General features: G+C 50.1%; 2 protein-coding genes and 1 long non-coding RNA gene across 7 annotated transcripts in view; 2 read left to right on the top strand and 1 right to left on the bottom strand.

Moving 5' to 3' along the window:
• The first annotated feature begins 131 nt into the window (after nt 1-131).
• Nucleotides 132-1,139, top strand: LOC116101806. The gene is made up of 2 exons (XR_004122927.1): nt 132-516; nt 817-1,139. It is a non-coding gene; the product is annotated as an uncharacterized LOC116101806 (long non-coding RNA).
• Nucleotides 1,140-16,015: 14,876 nt separating this feature from the next.
• The window catches only part of Znf428 (zinc finger protein 428), an 8,712-nt gene continuing 1,887 nt past the window's right edge, over nt 16,016-22,840 (bottom strand). Inside the window, exons 2-3 of one of the 5 annotated variants that reach the window (XM_031385659.1) lie at nt 21,486-21,716; nt 16,016-16,661 (exon numbers count right to left, since the gene is read on the bottom strand). In XM_031385659.1, the coding sequence (XP_031241519.1) occupies nt 16,168-16,661; nt 21,486-21,561 (570 nt within the window). In that variant the 5' untranslated portion in view covers nt 21,562-21,716 and the 3' untranslated portion in view covers nt 16,016-16,167. The remainder of the gene's footprint in view (nt 16,662-21,485; nt 21,717-22,840) is intronic. The other 4 variants (XM_031385660.1, XM_031385657.1, XM_031385658.1 and 1 more) reach the window with 4 other exon arrangements.
• Nucleotides 19,755-21,757, top strand: Srrm5 (serine/arginine repetitive matrix 5). The gene has a single exon (XM_031385656.1). It carries the CDS (start codon nt 19,796-19,798, stop codon nt 21,524-21,526), a length of 1,731 nt encoding a protein of 576 aa, XP_031241516.1. The 5' UTR covers nt 19,755-19,795; the 3' UTR covers nt 21,527-21,757.

The raw sequence follows: 22,840 nt of genomic DNA, 5'->3' as shown, positions 1-22,840 counted from the left end.
CACCACAGCCAGTAACCAATACGCCTGCGCAGTTAGTTAAGGCTTGTACGGCAATGGGAGACAGGAAGCAATGCGCCCATGCAGTAAGCTCAGTGTTGTACGGAGCCCATAACCAACGTCATCATCACGCACCCAAGTACAGAAAAGGACCTCTCCACTTGCCCTACCGAGGACTTGGCTCCCTTGACTGTATTAGTGCCGGACTGCAACCTTGAACCTGACTCGGAGACAGTGGTGGGGCAACAGGGCCGGAGATCACTGGAGTCTGGGAAAACTATCCCACTCTCCTCCAGTGGCAGAGCTGTGGCGACCGACTGTCAGGCGCAGCTAAGGGACAGCCTTCTACGAGGAGGAAAGCAAGAGGCCACAGTGACCATCAAGAACTAGGAGCAGAAGGCAGTGCATGGGAGCAGCGTGATCCAGAAATGAGCTAGTGAGCGTGGACGGCGGTGACTACGGGTGAAACAGGAATCAATGTCAGAGACGGATGTCTCCCGGGAGAAGGCAGGCTCAAGTGTAAGCACCACTGCTGTGCGGAGGTTAGGGTTAGGGACACGTGAGAAACTAGGATGAAGCTGGTACGAAAGACCAAGGGTTCCACCTTCGAGGGAATTCGGTTTCGCGAAGATGAGGACACAGGGGCTTGAAGACCGAGGTGTCATAAACCCAAAGTCTCCCATGTGAGATGGCAGAAGCTTTTCTAGTGAGACTGTCATTAGAATTCAGCGAGTGTCCAAAAATAGAGCGAGGCCCACTATGGTTGTTGGTAACACACTGGTAGCCTCGCCTACTTTTTTTTTTTTTTTTTTTAATCAGAACATCGCCCTGAAGAGACTGTAGACGGTAAGCTTCACCCAAGGAATGGAGTCCAGACAGCTCAGGAGGCGACCTCTTTGAGTACTGCTAGAAAGAGATGGGTGCAGGAGTGACACTAAAGGGACCTCCAACTCAACTCCCCGCCCTGCTGAAGGTGGCTGCAGTGACCCCAGCTACCTGCCAGTAATGACCTCCTCTCATGATCAAAATTATTTTCCATGATTGGCCACACAAACGGAAGCAGGACGACATTTAGAAGAATAAAGGGCTGTCAGGCGAGGCTTGGGTTGTGGGGTGTGACATTGTGACTGGCAGTTTCGTTACCTGGAATGAGTTCCCAAGGTTCTTGTCCCACTTCCCCCCTAGACTTTCAATATGACTGCCCTTCAGTTTCCCGTAGCAAACGGGTGCAACACGGGCCGTAGTGGTAGCACACCTTTAATCCCAACGCTCAGGAGGCAGAGGCAGGCCTTTCACTGAGGTTGAAGCCACCCTGCTCTATAGAGCAAGTTCCAGGACATCCAGGGCTACACAGACAAATCTTGTCTTTATAAATAAGCCAAAAAGGGCGCCACACCTCACTTCCATGGGGCAGTTATGGAATTAGCTGTAGAAAAGGGGAAACTTGACTTTAATGACATTTAAATTCCAACATTTACTTTAAAACAGCAGTGCCCCATGACTGAATGCTTTCTGTACTGGGTGCATTCATTGCCAGATGTGCATGACGAACCTTGATTATCTCATTCGGTTCTAATGGTGGGCTGTGTGCCCCTGGTAGCAGCTGTAATATCAGTGTCCCACAGCCATGGACCACAAGGAACACAAGTTCCTGGCTTGGACAAGTTGGGATTTCCGTTCAGTTTTCAAAACCCTGTATTTAAGCCAGGCAGTGGTGGCACACGCCATTAATCCCAGGACTCTGGAGGTAGAGGCAATTGGATCTCTGAGTTCGAGGCTAGCCTGGTCTACAGACCAAGTTCCAGAGCAGCCAGGGCTGTTACATAGAAAAACCTTGTCTTGAGAAACAACCTCCCCCCACCTTCAATTTGGTAGTGGTCAGAACAAAATGCAGGGGACTGGAGAGAGAGCTCAGGAGTTAAGATCATTTGTTGCTCTTACATAGGTCTCAAGTTCAGTTCTCAGCACCTGCAGATTGGCTCACACCATACATAACTCCAGGTCCAGGAGATCCAATGCCTTCTGACCTCTGCAGGCATCACGCATGGACATGGTGCACACACAAGTAAACAAAATAGGATAAAAAATAAACCAAAATCAAGAACTTGTTTGTACATGGAGCTGGTGAGATGGCTCAGCGGGTAAGAGCACTGACTGCTCTTCTGAAGATCCTGAGTTCAAATCCCAGCAACCATATGGTGGCTCACAACCATCTATAATGAGATCAATGCCCTCTTCTGGTGCACCTGAAGACAGCTACAGTGTACTTATGTATAAGAATAAATAAATCTTTGGGCTGGAGCAAGTAGGGACTCAGTGAACAGAGGTCTTAAAAATTCAATTCCCAACAACCATATGAAGGCTCACAGCCATCTGTACAGCTACAGTGTACTCATTACATAGAAATAAATAAATCTTTTTTTTGTTTCTCGAGATAGGGTTTCTCTGTGTATCCCTGGCTGTCCTGGAACTCACTCTGTAGACCAGGCTGGCCTCGAACTCAGAAATCCACCTGCCTCTGCCTCCCAAGTGCTGGGATTAAAGGCGTGCACCACCACTGCCCAACAAATCTTTTTTTAAAAAAATAACGTGTGTGGTAGGCAACTGCTCTGCCACTGAGCCATGCCCCTAGCCCCTCACTGGGGGATTCTAGGCAGGGGCTCAGCCACATACCAAATTTACTGGGCATTGCAAAATATACCATGTGGAAAGACCCAGGCAGAGTGTTCAAAAGAGTTTATAGAATTGGGCTTGTGTGTGTGGTTTTAGGAAGGGTTCAAAGAAGAGGGCTATTAGGACCGGATGCTGCCAGAAAGAAGAAGCATCCATGATTGGGTTTTTTGGTTGTCCTGGTTTATTTGAGAGAAGGCCTCTTGCTAGGAGCAGTGCCACAGTGTGTACAATTAACTGAGACAGCAACAAGGAACTCTGACATCTGCAAGTCAGGTATGTAGCCCCTGCTGGCCTATAGACCAGGCTAGCCCTGAACTCACAGAGGTCCACCTGTCTCTGCTTCCCAAGTGCTGGAACTAAAGCCATGCACCTCCACACCGGGCAATCACTTGAGAAATCCACAGTGGTCAGTCAGTCTGACCCCAGGAGGGAGGGGCTGGGATGGAACCTGAGATTGCTACAGCAGCATTTCCTCACGTTAGCCAGTCACACTCATGGCTTGGGCAGGATTCCTTCTTGTCTCCTATCATTGCCTCGCCTCTAGCCACTGATCTGTGAAATTGTGTCTGCTCCCTGGACAGAGGCCTAGCAGCATCAACTCCCAGATGCCAGGGCTGCTTGTCACTGTATCAGTGACAATGGTGTGGAGTTGCTATGGTCAGGACCCCATTTTTCTGGCTGATGAAACTTGTCTTTGCCTAGGAAATGCAGATTCTACCCCCGCAGTGTCTTAATCACCATGCCCTCTGTCAGGCAGGCAGACTGGGCTCTAATATTGGCTGCACCTCTTCATTTCACCACTCAGACATAGCAGACCTATGTATAGTGCTGTCCAACCGAAAATAGTCGTTTTGATTACTGCTGCGGTTCCAAGGCCAAAGACAGGTCTTGGAGATTCCTCCTGGCCTTCCCTTCACCTCTCCCACATCCCTCAGGCTGCCTAGAGGTTCTGCAGTGCAGCCACTGCCCCAGGTTTCAGTTATGTTGGATGAGCAAGATCACCACAAGACTTTGTGGCTCAGAAGCTGTGGGGGTCGGGGGGGTGGGGGGAGGTGTAGAATGTGGTGGGGGTGGGGAGCTCTACATTCAGCTTCATCTCTGCCTGCTCCTCCCCCTCCTCCAAGGTCTTGTCCACCAATACAGCCACAGGCCAGGCACCAAGCCACTCCGTTCACCCACTAAGACCCAGTCCTGTTCTGAGGCAGCACCAAGAGGTACAGGGCGGCCACGCCACCCTTGGCCCCTTGGTATGCACTAAGTATGGTCTGGACGTTGCCTGGAAGCAGGGCCCCATCAGGCATGCTCGGGGAGAGTTCTGAGTGTGAACACTCTCTGCAGTGATGAGGCTCTACAGCTGGGGGATCCACCCCACGCTAGGGGCACAGGTCTCCTGGAAGAACTGAATTACCCTACCAGGAAGGCAAAAGGGTGAGTGAGAGTCACATCTGCAGTTTTTGGAGAACACAGGGCCTTCCCAGAAGCAGAGATATCAGATAAATAGACATGTTGAGGAAGTGAGAAGGGAAGATTACTCCTAGCTCCCTCATTCCCAGTTAAATAGCTTCAGATTCTGTAATCACACTTAATTTTTCCCAGATGGATGCCAGGGCTGCAGGAGGAAATTGCCCTGGCTCTGTGCCTGGGTGGAAGCTGGGAAGTGACATGCTGCTGGCCAGCATCGGACCTTTGGAGAATGAGAAACACTGGACCCTGAGCTACTAGGGGTGTGGATGGGGTTCACAGTTCTCGTCCCCGTCTCTGCCAGCTTTCCCTGACTCTGAGGGTCAATGGTATTGCAAAGTACTGCCCACTGCTGATAATTTACACCACATTTGACTAATTCTGAGCACCATTCTTGTGACAGGATATTTTTATATGCACAGATGAGGAGGCGTGAGCAAACCAACAAGGAAGGGTGTCTAAAAACCATACATCCATATTAAAGAGGGAGACCTGGCTTCTGAGTGGGGATTGGCAGAGAACATATGGAAGTGGGAAGGAGAGAGCACAGGGCAGGGCTGGCCAGACCCTGTAGAAGAACTAGTTTGGAATCAAACAGAGATGCCTTCTGCTTCCTGTTTCACTTGGCCAACACTGAGCTTTCCAATGGAGACCTTGTTTCTTTTTGCTCTCCTGAAAGGCCAAATGAAGAGCTTACACTGTCAATAGGGGCAGAGTGGCATGTGTCTCCCTTGCCCTGGGAATGAGTCCCACTAAGCCTATATTACTCTCTGAGGAATGTTTTAAAAGCCTACAGGTGAAGTAGATGTGGTAGAAATGATTCCTGTCTCTCAGCTCTTAGTGACACACACACTTTTTCAGATTCCTTTGCAGCTAGTTGTGGTCCTGTGATGGAGTTCTGAGTAAACTCCCCAGGGAGAATCCACAAGTCTGGGAAAGGGACCTACCTTCCCTCCTCCCTAGTGGAATGTGGACATAGACAGGTACCCAGCAATCTTTACCATGAAGACAAAAGCAACCCAGAATGGCAGAGCAGCCGAGCAGTGGTGGTGCATGCCCTGAATCCCCCAGAACTCTCAAGGTGAAGAGAGGTGGATCTGTGTGAGCTCGAGGCCAGCCTGGTCTACAGAGTGAGTTGTGGGACACAGAATGACCCTGTCTGGAAAGAACAAGGAAGAAGGTTGAGGAGGTGGCTCAGCTGTTGAGAGCACTGAGTGTCCCTCCAGAGGTCCTCAGTTCGATTTCCAGCAAACCACATGGTGGCTCCAATGCCTTCTGGTGTGTCTGAAGACAGCTACAGTGTACTCTTTTTTTTTTTTTTAAACATTTATTTATTATTATATATAAGTACACTGTAGCTATCTTCTGACACACCAGAAGAGGGCATCAGATCTCATTATGGATGGTTGTGAGCCACCATGTGGTTGCTGGGATTTGAACTCAGGACCTCTGGAAGAGCAGTCAGTGCTCTTACCCGCAGAGCCATCTCGCCAGCCCTACAGTGTACTCTTATACATAAAATAAATACATCTTTAAAACGATAAAAACAAGGATGGCCAAACAAAAGTTAGCAGGAACCTAGGCCACTGTTACCTTCAAAGAGCACTGTTACTATGTAACAGGGAAACAGAAATGCTGTCTTAATTGCTACCAATATTTTTGGTCCCTGTCCCATACAGGAGAATTCACAGCAAACGGCAGGCAGGCAGGCAGGCAGATTCAAAGTAGGACCAGTTCCAGCTTGTTGCTTGGTTTTGCAAATCAAGTTGTGGGGACACACTTGGACTCAATTATTTACTAGAATCTGGTTACCTTCACTATGACAGAAAACTGAGAGATTGCCTCAGAGACTGTAGGGCCTTCAACATTTGACCCTGCACACTTAAGTACTGGCCAAGCCCTTGTCCAACGGCTGGCTTTACTTTCTCAGACCTACTTGAGTCTGGACAGCGATTCTCACATGAAAACTGCCACCTCAGGCTGGTGTGGACAGATGCGTGGCAGGGTAAGCCTAGCGCTCCTTTGCCAGATGTCAGAACACAGTAGAGAGCAGAGCTCACCCATGTGGTGGCAGTGCAGCTGTCCAGAGAGCACAGACATCACAACAACCAGGCATCAGCTACAGCCACTGGATGCCAAGAAGCGTAAAATGGGTTGCTGTGACTTCTGTGGTGTCTGGCCAGTTGCACTGCCACTGTATCAGTGAGCTCTGGACTCTATCTACTGTGTTCTTAAGACTAGCAAACTCTCATGCAGTCATACCCTGACTTCTGGCTGCTCCCCTTCCTAGCACACCCACCTTCCAGTCTCCACTACAGACCACACTCTATCAGCCCACAGTCCACCCAATGGCCTCACTGGCATCCGCCAATGGCATCTGGAAACTTTCCTCACAAGGATCAGCAGTCGCCTCCTTCCCAGCTGCGTGCTCAGTATTTTCTAACCACAAATGCTAGGTTGGCATCTGCCCCAGGACCTTTGCACTTCGTCCCATTGCAGTGCAGAGACCATGGGTCCCTGCAAAGAGCCTCACTGTTACTTTGGTCTCAACATTTGCCACCTCCTAAGAGAAGTCCCAGTCTGCTCAGCTTGCTCTGCCTTTTACTGTAGTCCCTCTGCAGGACTCCCCAGGGCCTGGAGTCACGGTTTTGGAGGAAATGTTCCTTATACTTGAATTCAAGTGCCTAGGGACAAGAAATATTTTGCCTCCAACCGCCACTGCCTCACCCCGTTAAGAGAGTGTGTAGGATGCAGGTTCTACGTGTGCTCTTGACAGTCTTTAGCCGTGTCGACTGAGGGCTTTAGAGACCACCCTTCCAGAGGCTCGATGCTGCTGGGGCTTTCCGCAAACTCTGCCAGGCTTCCTCCAGTTCTGAGTTTGAGGTGAGTACAGAATAGGAGAGGGGCAAGAGACTCGCCTGCCTGGCTGTGAGAGCAGAGGGTGAAGGACTCGAGGTGGTCACGGCGACCACTGGGATTGGGGTAGCCCACCTCTCCAGCAACATTAGAACTCTAGCACTTCTCTGTACTGAGTACAAATGCCACTGTGCAGCTCTTGAAGTGGAAGCAGGAGCCAACTGGCAGTGTCTTCAGCAGCTGCGAAGGACTTGTCCTCACCCCAAATTCCTGCTCAGTCACCCCAACATTAGAACAGAGAAGTTTTTATTTGTTTTTTAAAGACAGGGATTTGCCACTTAGCCCTGGCTGTCCTAGAACTTGCTATGTAGACCAGGCTGGCCTTTAATTCAGGATATCTGCCTGCCTCTGCCTCCCAAGGGCTGGGATTAAAGGTGTGTGACATCACTATCATCACCATCTCTGCTGGACTGGAACAAGTTCCTGACAAGCAGATTTCTGAGTGATCTTTTGTTTTGGCTATTCTAAGAAACAGACCAGGGGCTGGAGAGATGGCTCACCAGTTAAGAGCACTGACTGCTCTTCCAGAGGTCCTGAGTTCAAATCCCAGCAACCACATGGTGGTTCACAACCATCTGTAATGAGATCTGATGCCCTCTTCTGGTGTGTCTTAAGACAGCTACAGTGTAATTATATATAATAAATAAATCTTAAAAAAAAAAAGGAAAAAGAAAAAAAACAGACCAGACCTTGGCTGTGTTAAGCCAAACACTCTACCACTGAGTCAGCCCCCAGCCTCTTACTGTGGATTCTGGTCAACCACTGAGGATGCCAGAGAAGCCATTTTTTACTTTCTATAAGATTTTTTTTTTCAATTTTATGTGTGTGGTATTTTGCTATTATTATTATTATTATTATTATTATTATTAACAATACTAATAATTTAATGTATATGGGTACAGAATAGGAGAGGGGCAAGAGACTTCCCTGAATACATGTGAGAGCAGAGGGTGAAGGACTCAAGGTGGTCACAGCGTCCACTGGGATTGGGGTACCATCGCTGTTTGCACACAATGTCTAAACACTAGAAGAGGGCATCAGATATCATTATAGACAGTGTGAGTTACCATGTGGGTGCTGGGAATGAACTCAGGATCTCTAGAGATGCAGCTTAACTGTTGAGCCATTTGTACAGCCCAGGGTATTTTGCTTTCATAGGTACCACATGCATGCCTGGTACCTGTAGGGGCCAGTGGAGAGCATCGGATTCTCTGTGAGTAGAGTTAAAAGTAATTGTGAGCTATGATGTTGGTTCTGGGAACCAAACCCAGGACTTCTTCAAAAGTACTCTTAGTGTCGGGCAGTGGTGGCGCACACCTTTAATCCCAGCACTTGGGAAGCAGAGGCAGGCGGATTTCTGAGTTCGAGGCCAGCCTGGTCTACAGAGTGAGTTCCAGGACAGCCAAGGCTACACAGAGAAACCCTGTCTTGAAAAACCAAAAAAAAAAAAAAGAAGAAAGAAAAGAAAAAAGTACTCTTAGATACTGAGCTGTAAGTTGCCCAGACTGCCAGTAAACTTTGGACCCTCCTGCTTCACCAGGCCCCACTCCTCCTCTTCCAGGTTCAAACACCTGAGCACTGCTGCCCACATCCCATGGCCTAGCCCCCCCAGGATGCACTCCTATTCAGTCCCTGAGCCACTCCTGACCAGCTGCAGAGCTTTCCACTGTTTCGAATGCAGTCTGGTGACAGGCAGGTCAGGCATGGGACACACTGGGCCTGGATCAGTTATCTATGTGCTATGGTCACGGGTATCATGTCCCCCAGTGCTCACTTGCTAGGACTCTGAGACCCAGTGTAACAATACTGAGTAGAGGACCCTTTAGAGCAGTGGGTCTCAACTTGCGGGTCACAACTCCTTGAGGGGCGAATGACAGCCTTTTCATACGGGTCACCTAAGACCACTGGAAACACAGATATTAACATTATGACTAATAGTAGCAGCAGAATCACAGTTAAGAAGCAGCAGAGATAATTTTATGGTTGGAGGTCACCATAAAACAAGGAACTGTATTACAGGTCAAGGTGTTGGGAAGGCCGAGAACCGCTGCCCTGGAGGAAGGATGACTGAAGTGGAAATGTCTAGTTCCTTTGGAGAGTTGTATCATGGGATGTTTTGCTGAAGCAGACACAGGAGAGGATGTGTGATGCTTTGGAAGAAAATAAATATAACCCCACAGAGTGACGAGGCTCTTGCCTTGGTTCACCTTGCACTGAGTTGCTTGTCCTGACTTCATAGAGAATAACTTGCCAAAGAACTTCTCATGATATTCCAGCTGCTTCTTGCCGCTTCTCCAGATTCCGTGGAGCCTTGAGGTTTTTCTTCTAAATCGAGCAGCTGCTACTGATTTGTGTCTGGTATTTACCAATTAGACTGAACTGCTATTACGGGCTCCTGTTCCATGTTTTGGACTGGACTGCCCATATCCTGAAAACAAGGATTGGGATCTCCCCAAAGAACTACTTCTAAACAGGTACACAGCCCCCACAGGCCCCCTTTCCTATTAACCTTTCTTTTTCCCCTAACTCTGATAGGTGAGCTAGAAAGGAGGTAGAAGCATTAAAGAACCTTAATTAAAGTAGATTTTGCAAAATCTAAGCCTACTAGTGATGGCTGATCTGATTCACACCCTGACAGCGTTGAGGAGAAGCCTAGAACTGTACAGTACAACACTGGTGTCCCTGGGAAGCTGATTCCAGAAAACATTAAGGGTGAAAACTCTGCCCACCCTCAAGGTGAGTGGCACCACCCTGCTGTTGCTAGGCCTGGATACACTACCAAAACCCCAAGAGCAGACATTCTGCTCCTGGTCACGTGACACAACTGACTCTGCTCCTCCACAGGCTCACGGCTAGCCACAGGCTGAAAGTGAGCCAGTCAGCTTCCATCCCTTGAGAGGCCTCATCAAACTCAGCAACGGAGTCTACCGACAGCTCCAGGGCCAAATGTGGCCATCTGTCTTTCAATCTTGCGTGTCAGTGGGTACACATCAGGAAGACATTGGGGAGAGGATACAGTCCTCTGGCATGGAAGCCCGTCACACCTTCACCTTGAATGACCCAGTCTCCAGAACTGTAGTAAACTTACCTTCTCTATTAAGTACCCAGCCCCAGGCAATTTGTTATGGCAGGATAAATGGACCAGGATACCATCCCCTTCTCATGAGCATCAAGTTGTTGCCAGTCCTAGGATGCTCAGCATCAATAATTAGTTATGGAAGAGTGAGTTTTTAAAAGATACTTTGGGGGCTGGAGATGGCTCAGTGGTTAAGAGCACTAGCTACTCTTCTGGAGGGCCTAGGTTCAATTCCCAGCACCCACATGGCAGCTTACGGCTGTCTGTAATTCCAGTTCCAGGGAATCTGACATCCTTACATGGATATGCATGGAGGTAAAACACCAATGCACAAAAACTTAAATAAAATAAATTATAAAAGACTTTAGTGTATGAGCTTGCAACGGGTTACCAAAAATACAGTTTTGGTTGCAAGATGGCTCAGCAGACTAAGTGCTTGTCAAGCCTGATGACCGAAGTCTGATCCGTGGAGTACACAGTGGAGAGAACTATCTCCTGCCAGTTGTCCAGACAGACAGAAATGGAACTCAAAGATTCTCAATTATGTATACCGTGGGGGGGGGGGGGGGAGGCAAGGGAGGCCAGGCGAGGCCTCAGGTCCCTGGAACTGGAAGCTAGCAGGCAAGTATAAGCTACTGATGAGGCACTGAACCCCATTCCTGAGGTCAGGCTCCCAGTGAGGGAGCCACTTTCCCATTAGATATCATCTGCACAGCCTAATTTAAAATGCAAAGCTCCTTTGCTGAGCCTGGAGCATCCAGAGGTGATGGAAGCAGGCAACAAAGGCTTCGTTCATGGGAGATGCCCTCTTCTTGACTCTGTCAAGATCCTGGCCATTAGACTGGGTTTGGCAGTCTAGAACTCCATTTCCATTTCCTTTCTTCTCCTTTCCCTCCCCTCCCCCTTTCCTTTTTCCCTTCCTTCCTTCTTCTCCTTTTTCTTTTCTTTTCTTTTTTTCTTTTTTTTTTTTTTGGTTTTTCCCAGACAGGGTTTCTCTGTGTAACCTTGGCTGTCCTGGAACTCACTCTGTAGACCAGGCTGGCCTGGAACTCAGAAATCCACCTGCCTCTGCCTCCCAAGTGCTGGGATTAAAGGCGTGTGCCACCACCACCCGTTTTTTTGTTTGTTTGTTCGTTTTTTTAATTTTCCCAGACAGGTTTTCTCTTTGTCCTGGAACTCACTTGCCGCGGACCGGGTTTTTGCGTGACAGCAGTTTATGAGGCAAAAGTTTCATGGAAGCCAGTCTCCTTGGCATTCCCTAACTCAAAGGTAGCCCAGATATGTCCTCACAAACACAAATGTTAGGTGCCCACCAAGATATGATTCACTAATAGCTAGACAAAATTGGACATTTCTCTCTGACTTTTACCAATGTTCTAACATTTTAGCCAAACCCTGGCTTAGAATTTCGTAAAGAATGTTACCCATCCAGACTAATTGCCTCCGACATTGTGGGTAGGGCATTGAAGTTTACAGAATGGGAGACTTATCCCAGGGCAAGGTCAAGTAGAATCCTTATTCTCAGTCGAATACTGAAGCTGAACCACTCCTAGGAATTAGCAAGAGACAGTCTCTACTAGCCCAGAAGATTAGAATAGTGGGTGTTTTACTAAGGATGGGCGGGACCTTGAGCCTTGTGAGAGACAGTGTGCAGCAGTCAGCATTGAAGACTGGAGATTCATGAACTTCAAGCCTCTATCCTCCTGGCTGGCGCACCCACAGCAACCCCCCCCCACTCCGGCTGGGCCACATGGCTCAGAGCCTGGAGGTGCTGCACCAGTCCAGAGGAGATGGCTGCTGTTTTAGACCCAGTGTGTTTCAGGTGACCTCAGATGTATCTTCACTACTGAGCTGCCAGATTTTTCATTTCTTTTTTGCAATGACTGTAAAAGTCTCATGCCATTTTTGAGAAATACATTCAGATCCCACACTTCTTTGTGTCGACTCTATTTATCACCCGCCAAATTCCTTGCTCACCAGGCCAGAGTTTTCATCACCCTGCGGAATAAGGGGTCCCCACAGAAACCCGGTCCACGGCACTCACTCTGTAGACCAGGCTGGCCTTGAACTTGGAGATGTACCTGCCTCTGCCTCCTGAGTGCTGGGATTAAAGACACCAAGCCACCATCCATTTTCTTTTTTTCTTCTTTTTTGTTTTTCAAGACAGGGTTTCTCTGTGTAGCCCTGGCTGTCCTGGAACTCACTCTGTTGACCAGGCTGGTCTTGAACTCAGAAATCTACCTGCCTCTGCCTCCCAAGTGCTGGATCAAAGGCGTGCGCCACCACTGCCCAGCTAAATTTTTTTTTTTTTTTAGAGATCTCCATTTTCAAAGGAGGCCTGATCTCTCTGTCTTTTCTGTATTCTCACCTTTCCTATGATGGTGTGAAGTTCGTTAGTAGCTCCTGCAGACCAGACCCATTCTGTGAAGCACCACTCAGCAGTCAGAATGTGTGCTCTGCCTACTAGTGGCCATGGAACTTCCATCAGTTCAACCTCTATACCTCTGCTGTAGCAGTTATAAAATGTTCCCAAATGGGCTGGAGATGCAGCTCAGTCAGTGATGACCCAGCATGAGCTAAGTTCTGGGTTCAGTTCCCAATGCTGCATGAAGGTAGAAGTGGGGTGGGGCCGGGGGAGGGTCATACCTGTGGCCCCAGCGCTGAGGTGATACAGGGAGATCAGCAACTCACAATGGCAATCCAGTATGTTTGAGGCCAGAATGGGCTGTGAGACTCTGTCTTAAAATAACAAAAATAAAATAAATGTCTGTCTGTAAAACTCAGCCTTTTGGGTACTAGGGATGTAGCTCAGTGGGAGAGAATTTGCCCACTGTGTATGGGACCCTGGGTTCAACTGCTGGTACTGAAACCGCCTGGCCCTCTGTTCTCTCCCTGCTGTCACTCAGCACCCCCTTGCCTCCCCACCACCTGCACAAGCATCCCAAGCAGCCCCCACCCGAAACCTCAGTCCTCACAGCCATCCCCGAGCCTGCTCCTCCTGCTTCTCATTCTCACTCGCCTGCTGTGTGCGTCCATCCCTAGAGCATTCACCCTCTCTATCTCATTCTGTAGCCCAGGTTGGCTTTCAACTCCTGTCTCTCGGCCTCCAGAATGCTGGGGTGGCAGGACTGCTGTCACCAGGCCCCGGTCCCATATTTTGTATGGTTTATCTAAATACGTGCTCTGCTTACAGTCTCCCCATCACGATGCAACCCCCAGGGCCTGCTGGTAGTGCTTGTGAAGTGTGAGTGGGGCTAGGTCCATCTGCAGAACCTCACAAACCAATGAGATGAAGGCAGGAAAACCCGCTCCAGAGCTGTTTGAGGAGAGCCTGGACACACAAGACCGTGTCTCAAAACAAAAAGCCAACCTCCTCTCTGTTCTCCCACTCACAGCTGTATCCCCAGCTTCCTGGGCAGCCCGTGCCCTCTCAGAGAGGCTCAATGAATCAGCTGAGTGAGCCCAGCACCCACACTCCCACAGTCTTCACAAGATGCAATGAGCCAGGCCTCGTCCACTGTGCGCTCGGGCCTCGGGATGCTGCTGTGGTAATTAGGGTCCTATTCCTAGAGGCTCCTAGCTGCCAAGCTGCTATGATAACACAACGCGTGGAGAGCGTCTCAGAGCAGAGCTTGGCAACAGAAAGTGCTTGGTAAATGGTAGCTATCATTATAATCAGCCTGCTATTTTCAAAGCAGCTTTGGTGCCAGGCTTCTACGAATCCTTATTTCCTATCTCAAAGCAGAAGCCTGGTTTCCTTTCTTTCCTTTCGTGTGCGAGCGCGAGTGTGTGTCTGTTGCGAAAGGGATATCACTCTCTAAGTCAAGGCTGGCCTTGAACTCTCAATAACCTGTTGTGCCCTTCAGAGTGCTGGGATTCTAAGCATTCGTCATGAAACAGAATCACCACATGTGGCCTCAGAACACTGAGGGTTCCACATCTGTAGTGGGTGGGGCCGACTGCTATCCTCAACCCTGGGCACCCTGTCGTAATCCCTGGCAGTCATTCCTGCCTTCCCTCTTGCCTTGTCCACTCTTGAGAACAGTTCACTCCCATGCACAACTGCCTCCTCCTAGGCAGGATTATGAGATTTAAACTTATACCCCTCTGGGGTGCTTTGAGTAAGAATGGCCTCCACAGGCTCATTCATAGCTTTGAATGCTTAAGTCACCAGGGAGTAGCACTGTTTAAAAAAAAAAAATTACGCCGGGTGGTGGTGGCGCACGCCTTTAATCCCAGCACTTGGGAAGCAGAGGCAGGCGGATTTCTGAGTTCGAGGCCAGCCTGGTCTACAGAGTTGAGTTCCAGGACAGCCAGGACTACACAGAGAAACCCTGTCTCGAAAAAACAAAAAACAAAACAAAACAAAACAAAACAAAAATTAGAATCATCTGGAGGTGTGGCCTTTGTGGGAGGAAATGTGTTACTGGGGTGGGCTTTGAGGGTTCATGCCTTGTGCCAAGCCCAGTGTCTGTCTCTTTCTGGCTGAAGATCAGGGTGTGGCTACCACCTCCTTCTGCAGCACCATGCCTGCCACCACGCTCCCTATAATGGCAATGGACTAGACCTCAGAAGCTGAAAGCCAGCCTACAATGACATGCTTTCTTTTAGAAGCGTCACCTTGGTCATGGTGTCTTCACAGCAATAGGACAGTGACTAAGGCACCTCCTACTACCCTTTACCCTCTTTACCCTTCTCTTGGTTTTTTTCTACACACCATCTTTTTTTTTTCTTTCATTTTTTTTCTTTTTCTTTTTTCTTTTTTTTCTTTTTGTTTGTTTTTCGAGACAGGGTTTCTCTGTTTCACCCTGGTGGTCCTGGAACTCACTCTGTAGACCAGGCTGGCCTCAAACTCAGAAATCTGCCTGCCTCTGCCTCCCAAGTGCTGAGATTAAAGGCGTGCGCCACCACTGCCCGGCCTACACAGCATTTCTGTTACTGTATCTTCAGTGTCCACCCCCACAGGGTCCATGCCAGTTCTATAAAGATGAAGGTATCATCTGATATGTAGGGAGCTGGAGAGATGGCTTAAAGTGCCTGCTGCTCTTACACTGAAACCAATGGCTGTAACTCCAATTCCAGGGAATCTGACGCCCTCTTGTGGCCTCCTAGGTCACTACACACATAAATCTTATTTAATGGTGCACTTTACTACACTTAACACAGGGAGGTACTCAAAACTATTCGCTCCATATCCAGTTCTGGGAGATGTCATGCAAATCAAGGCAGTGCCACAGTGCTGGGAAACGGCTATTGGGAGCACATCGCCCCTGGACTCTGACTCCATATGCATACAGCCCTGGGTTAGACACTAGACACCTAGGAAGAACAGGGGGAGCTGCCTACCATGCTAATGGTACTCCTCTTTGTAGGAGGGACCAGTGATGTGGTGGCAGAATACTTGAGGCCTACGTGACCCCAGCAAACCACAATCTGCTCTGAGGGGCTTGGCTAGCTAGCCCATCCCAGGTCTGCAGCTGACTACCACCACACAACTGACTTTCCAACAGAGGCACTGTGGGGGGAAGTGGCCTAAGCCTGCCTGGCTCTTGACTGCACAGATCAATGGGGGTGGTTTCAAGCTTCATGGGTGGCCTGAACCCCAGAACTCCTAGCTAAGTATGGAGTAGCTTTGTATCTGTGATTCTAGGGCTGAAGCAAGAGAAACAAGTTCAAAGCCAACAAAACCTTGTCTCTAAGCCAAACAAAACGTGCTGGGTTGTGGCTCAGTTGACAAGAGTGCTTGGGTAACATGTTCAAAGCCCTGGGTTCAATCCCCAGCAGCACATAAACTTGGTCAGGGCAGTGCATGGCAGTAATCTCAGCACACCGGGGGTGGAAGCAGACGGATGCTGGTGTACAGCACACTCAGTCACACTCACGCAACTCAAACACACTCGGGGCCAGCACACAGAATCTGGCTTTTATTTGGCCCTTCAAATATCTACTGCTAAGACAACATGGATGGGAGGGACCCCAGCCCCGAATCCAGCTTCCTCAGCCCTGCTCCCCCTACCCCTCTACCAGCTCTCTGCTGGCCCTGCCTACACCTCGCCCCGGGCATGCAGCATGAAGTGGCCATGCAGCTCCCCGAGGTTGTCAAAGGAGTCCTCACACTCCGTACAATGGTAGGTGCCCCCCTCCTCCTCATCGTCATCCACATCCCGCCCTGCTGGCCGATTTTCCCCAGTGTAAGACGGTTCCTCCTCTTCCTCTCCAAGAGCCCTGCTCTCAGGGGCTCGGGCTTCTTGGGTTGCTGTTGCAGGGCAGCAGAGTCGGCAAGGTGGGGTACCCGGTGGGGCCTCTCCCAGCGCTGATCGGCCACAGAGCTGGCAGGGCTGTGTAGGTGGGCCAGCAGGCTGGGTCGCTCGGGGGGCTCGGCGGGATGGGCCACCTCTGCCCCCACCTATGCGCTGTTTCACCTTATAGCCAGGGTCATATTCGGGGTCATCAGTGGTCTCCTCTTCCTCTTCCTCCTCCTCCTCCTCAGAGTCGGGCTCTGAAAGAGTGTATTCAGAGTCAGAAGAATGCTCCGGGCCTGTTGGGGCAGGTAGGAGAGACATGGCATCAGGGCTGTGTCCAACTGCCCCCGAGCCCCATTGAAGCTCACTGTGCGGGCAGGGCAGCTTGGCACAACACAGATGTAATGTATCTACACATCTAGCAAGTGACTCTCTGTTGAGAGCTGCATCTGTAACCTGTAATGACAGTATCCAGGAGGCTGAAGCAGGAGAATCACTGCAAGCTCTGGCTTAGAGAGAATGAGATCCTGTCTCAAAATAAATCAGACAGATGGGCATCAGGATGAGGTGGACGACAAAGACAGTGCACGTGTGCTCACCCGATGCTTACAGCAACACCTGGACCAACGTGGCCACGGCTCTCACCTGCGGTCACACGGTCTATCACAGAAAGCAAACGCTGGCAATGGCCCCGCCTAGACCATCCCAGAAAGACAAACATCAGAATTAGGCAGCTAAGCAGTAGACATGCAGTTCGGCTTTGGTTGGTTTGGTGTCAATGCCTGTGATTTCCTTAATCATTTGCCATCTCATTTTTTAGATGGGTTCTCTCACTGAATCCGGAGCTCAGCAACTTTACCACTCTGACAGGCCTGTCTGTGCCTTCCAGCGTGGCAGTCCAGGTGCAGAGACCACTCTACATACACACTATGCCTTTATTTGGGGGCTAGGGAATCCAAACTCCCGTATTCATACCTCCACAGCCAGCATTCTCTTCAGCACTTTTGTTTGTTTGGTTTTGTTTTTTGAAGGCAGGTTCTCGTGTAGCCTAGGCTTGAACTTCTGATCTTCCTGCCTTCACCTCTCAAAAGCTGGATTACAGACCAGTACCACTATACCCGACTTTTCTTTTTTGAGACAGAACATGTGTGTGTGTGTCTATGTGTATGTGTGTGTGTATCTGTGTGTATGTGTGTGTGCACGTATGCGCACACCTGTGTCTGTGCTTGTATCCCTCACTGACTGTCAACTCATCACGCCGCCTCAGCCTCTAAGTGCTGGTATTACAGATAATTCCCATTTCAATATGCAAGTCAACTAAAATGCTCAATTTGAAGTACAGATGCGCAACTGTAATTTCAGGACATAAAAGTACATATAGATGAATTTGGATTTAAAAACATGATTAAGAGCCAGGCAGTGGTGACGCACACCTTTAGCCCCAGCACTTGGGAGGCAGAGGCAGGCAGATTTCTGAGTTTGAGGCCAGCCTGGTCTACAGAGTGAGTTCCAGAACAGCCAGGGCCACACAGAGAAACCCTGTCTTGAAAAACCAAAATAAATAAATAAACTAATAAAAAGTAAAATAAAGTAAAAACATGATCAAGGGCTGGCAAGATAGCTCAGTGGTAAAGGTGCTTGCTGCTAAACCTGACAACCTCAGTTTGATTCCCAGGACCCACAGAGCAGAGGGACAGAACCAACTCTCAATACTTGTCCTGTGACCTCCCTTCCTGATACCATGAGAGTGTACTCACTTTCACTAAATCAAGAAATAAACTAACAAAAGCTTTTACATGAGAAAATGTGAAGTGAGGAGGACATGAGCAGCTGCTGTGGGTCACGCGCAGGGCTGGGGTCTCCACGGTCAAGGGAGCTTGCAGTCCCCAGGGTGCTTGCTTGCTTCAGCCACACTGGAAACGGCCAGCTGGAAGCACCCACTGGGCTGCAGAAGCAATCTCCCTCTGCAGCTCACAGTGAGGGTGTTTCTGCCCTGCTCATATCTCCACAGGGGCAACAGGTGCTCAGGGGCCCCTTCTCACCCGCCCTCACCATCTCCACAGGCTCCTTGCTACCTCAGTGCCACAGGGGTGCCCCCAACCCACCCCCCATGGCCTTTGCTTCCTTTTCTGCAGACCAAGCTCCAATCCTGTCTTTGGCTCTGCGCAAGACAGCACTGGGCCCTGGTTCCCAGCAGCCCTCCCGTGCTGCCCTCACCCTGCCTTAGGTTTCTCTTGCAGTCCAATCAACTGCACAACAATTGCTTATATTTCTTCTTGTCCCCAAGAGAGGGGATGGCTTGGGTGGTGGCCCTGATATCTAGGACCCTGGGCCACCCACACATCTATAGGGTGGATACTGGACCCCCACATGGTGGCCCCTCTGCTACGGGTGTTCAGCCCTGCCTTTCCCTTTAGGCCCCAGGGCAAAGCTCCCTCTTTGGTGAGCCACCCTAGACCACTTCATCCTAGATAGCCACTCATCTTTTCTACTGCCCTCCCACTGTCCCCATTTGAGCCCTGGGGCTGTGATAACACATGCCCAGACCCCTCCCCAAGTCCAGAGCAAGTGCTGCATGTCAATGTGGTTTTCCCCATCTCAAGACTGCTGCATTGTCCTTGACCCATGCTATGACCCTCTCACCTCCTACAGACATTGTCTAAGGCCTACGGGACCCTCTGCAACTGTCCTACACTATGTCCCCTTGGCCCTTCCTATCCTGGCTTCAGGACCCAGCACAGGCATTCCTCTTTGACTACCACTGCTTTGGTGGCCCTGGCTATTGCTGCTCCCATCACTCTCTAGAGCCTGTGGCCTTCTGGGTCCCCAGTATGTCCCCCTCATCAGCCCAGGAACTCCTTAAGGGCAGACTTGACCTTGGAGTTCTCACCCCGTGTCTAGCAGAGAACAAGTGGATCACAACTGATGGTGAGCCCAGGCTCTGAACTCTCCCCTCCAGGCCTCTCTTGCGTGAGGGCCGTTCTCCATTCTACCAGCAGCTCTAGCTACTTTGTGAGGCCCAGGTCAGTGTCATTTTCTCTATGAAGCCTCCCTGGCCTTTAAGGCTGTCAGTGTCTCTTTGGGCTCCCCTACTCTGCCCACCCACGCAATAACATCCATCACCTAGGCCTGAAGACTCAAGGCAGGCCCTTGCTGAGCCCAGCTCCACTTTTCAGCTCTGCTGAGCTTAGTCTGCTTAGTCTACGTGGATCTAGTTAATTCCACTTGCGAATATTGCTAATAGTCTCCAGCCTTAAGCCAGAGTCACCCTCCCCCCCCACCTTCTCTCAAGTCTGACCTCACCAGTGCTTCAGGGACCCACTATGACTTCACGGAGTTGCTTGTGACAATCCATCTGGTGGTTGTCCCTGGCTACCAAATCTTGCATGTTCACCATGACTTCCAGGCATTTAGCCCCTTTGCACCCGCCATGCACTCTCCATCAAAGAGATCCTTCAAGCGCAGCATGGCTCCAGCATCCACTGGGCCCTCAAAGCCTACCGTGGCGGCTCCCGCGGTTCCCGCCGCCCCTACAGCTCTGGCAGTCACTGGGCCCTCAAAGCCCACCGCAGCTCCTGCGGCTCCCACGGCTCCCACATCTCCAGCCACCTTGAAGACCACCAAAGCATCTGTGCCCAACAGTTCCTCAGTGCACCCTAAGTCCCCTAACTTGCTTATGAACCCTGGCAGTTCTAAGTCTACCAGAGCAACAGGTACTAAGACGGCCCCTTCAACTCGGCCCAGCAGCAGGTCCCAAGGCCACAGCAAGACAAGGACATCCAGTCAGGTGAGCACTGACACCAAGGCCAGGAAAGCCAGCACGGGCAGGAAGGGAGGCAAGACTGGAGTTATGGGACAGTATCAGCAGAGAGACACACACAGCCGGGGGCGAACGCCAAGCAAAAGGGGAAGCCAGAGCTTCAAGACATCCCCGAACAGGGCTAGCACTCCTAACAGGAAGAGAAACCATTCTGCCAAATCAGGTGTGGCCAAGAAAGCAAGGACCCCTACTTCCCACCGCAAACAAAGCCGAGGTAAGAGTTATAGCCGACATAGAAGCAGTACCCGTGAAAGGAGTGACAACTGGCTTAGAAACAGGCACAGGGCAAAGAGCCCCAAGCAGCATGGAGCCTTAGACACTGAGCATGCAGGCTCTAGGCTACCTGCAATGTCCAACAGGGCCAAGAGCTACAGCCCAAGTAGGACAGTCTTTACGAGCTTTAAGTCTCCGGTGGCATCCAGGAGAGCCAGGAGCTACAGCCAGTTGACTTCCCCCAACAGGGAACAAGAGATTTACACCCTGACTGATCTGACTCACATGTCAAGCACGATCAAGCACAAGCAGGCCAGAAGCCACAGCAGGACCCAAAGCCTCAGCCGCTCTAGGACCCCTAGTAGGACCCGAAGTCACAGCCGCTCTAGAACCCCCAGAAGGTCAAGAAGTCGCAGTCACAAGAGGACCCAGAGCCAGGAGAGAAGTTATGGCTGGAAGAGAAATCGTAGTAGGGCAAGAAGTCGTACCCGGAGGGGCACACCCACCCAGATGAGACAAGACCGAGCAAGCCACCACAGCCAGGAGAGAAGTTACAGCCCAAGGATACATCCAAGAAGGGAAAGAAACCAAGTATGGTCTAGGACCTCTAGTGAGGAAAAAAGTCACAGCCGGTCCAGAAGTACCAAGGAGAGAGCTCACAGCCGCTCAAGAACCACCAAGAAGAAGGGTCATAGGCGGTCTAGAATGTCCAGTCCTGAGAGTGAGAGCAGCCAGTCTAGAAGTCCCAGCACAGACACAGCCCATAGCCGGTCTCAAACTCCCATCAAGAAGAGAGCACGGAGCAGATCCAGAATCTCCAGCAAGGAGAACCAGCATGGGCACTCTAGAACCCCCAGCAGGGATAGATCCCTCAGCCAATCTAGAACCTCCATAGAGGACAGAGAACCCACCCAAGATGCAACCCCTAAGAGCCGCCATGGGAAGCCATCTCCCACCAGGACCAAGACTTCTAGTCAGAAAAGAGCTGGTGGCAAGGCAAGCAGCCACTCCTCAACACAGCTTCCCAAGGAGATCCAACCCCAGGATGACAGCTTTGCCAAGACTGCTACTTCTAAGGCCACCTCACCTGGGGAAAGGTCTTCGTCATCTTCCTCCAAGCTGGCGTAGCCTCCAGTCTCAGTGGGCTCACGGGTCTCTGTCATGGCGGGGGGAGGGGACAAGAGACAGGAGCAGAGCAGCGACTGGGCAGGGTCCCTCCCAGGCCAGCTCTCCCACGGTCACACCTCCAGCCGCAAGCTCCTCTAACACAGGATGTTGGCAGGTAGAGAGGGATGCTGGACAGGGGGAAAAGAAAGGCCTGCGATGACTCAATAAATTTTTACATAACACTTGTCCCCATTCTAAGACCACTGTGTGCTCAGTGCTGGGGGTGAGGCAAAGATGGCCTCTGTTCTGTCTTGACCGTGTACAGAGCCTCAACTCCGCAGACCTTGTCCCCAAGAAGCTTCCAGTTGACTAGGCAACAGACTGTCTTGTGGTTCTTATTCAGTGAGATAGGGAGAGAAGATATCCCAGGTTATTTGAAGGTAGGTATTGGCATGGTCACCAATCGTAACTAAGTGTCAAAGAAGAGACCTGTGCCTGATATTAACCCTTTAGCTGAGGGAGGTCTGGGGCTGAGAGAGGGAGGACCACCAGAAAGAAGGGTCATAGACTGTTGCCTATTAAGGACACAGAACACTTGGATATAGCTGAGGTACTAGCTAGCCTGGAAATGTTTTAAAATGTTTTGTTTTTATGAGATAGGATTTCAAATACCCCAGAATGACCCTTCCCTATAATCCTGGATCTACTTCCCAAATGTTAGAGATCAAACTGTGGGGCTTTAGGCATGCTAGGCAAACAACCCACTCTGCTAACAGAGCAGAATTGATACCCTCCCATTTGTGCTTGTTTGAAACAAGGCGCCATGTATCCCAGGCTGGCCTCAGGTTTACTAAGTAACCTCAGATGATCTTGAATTCCAGCTCTTCCTGCCTCTTTTCCTCCCAGTGCCAGAATCACAGGAACATCACCATGCCTGGTGTGTTTTAGGCATCAAACTGATTTTGTAAGTCAGCCTTGCCTAGGTTTGAACTCAAATCTGTCATTCTCTGCCTATTGCATCAAACAAGACCCAACTTCTCTTGTCTGTTTCCTTCTCAAGTCCAGGCCTTGATTGGTACACACAGAACACAGAAAGAAGCTCCCTTCAAGCAGAAGAGGAAGTAAGGAGAAGACCTGCAGGCTGTCCAAAGCCCAAGATCACACTGGTCACCTCACCAGATTGGTGGTTGAACAAGGATCCAAAGCCATGCTTTGAATATAAATATAAGTAGGCAGTCTACACCTACAATCTTGCCCTCAGGCTGTAAATCTGCAGTTTAAGGTCATAGCTGGCTACATACTGAGGCTAGTATGAGCTAAATGAAATACTGTCTA

Source organism: Mastomys coucha, unplaced genomic scaffold, assembly GCF_008632895.1.
Source record: "Mastomys coucha isolate ucsf_1 unplaced genomic scaffold, UCSF_Mcou_1 pScaffold21, whole genome shotgun sequence".
Classification (NCBI taxonomy): Eukaryota; Metazoa; Chordata; class Mammalia; order Rodentia; family Muridae; genus Mastomys; species Mastomys coucha.
Note: the sequence above shows the minus strand (reverse complement) of the source record. Positions and strands in the feature narration are given on the sequence as shown.

What these genes read in the sequence shown, in the direction of transcription:
- Srrm5 (XM_031385656.1), top strand. Translation starts at nt 19,796, where the DNA reads ATGCACTCTCCATCAAAGAGATCCTTCAAGCGCAGCATGGCTCCAGCA.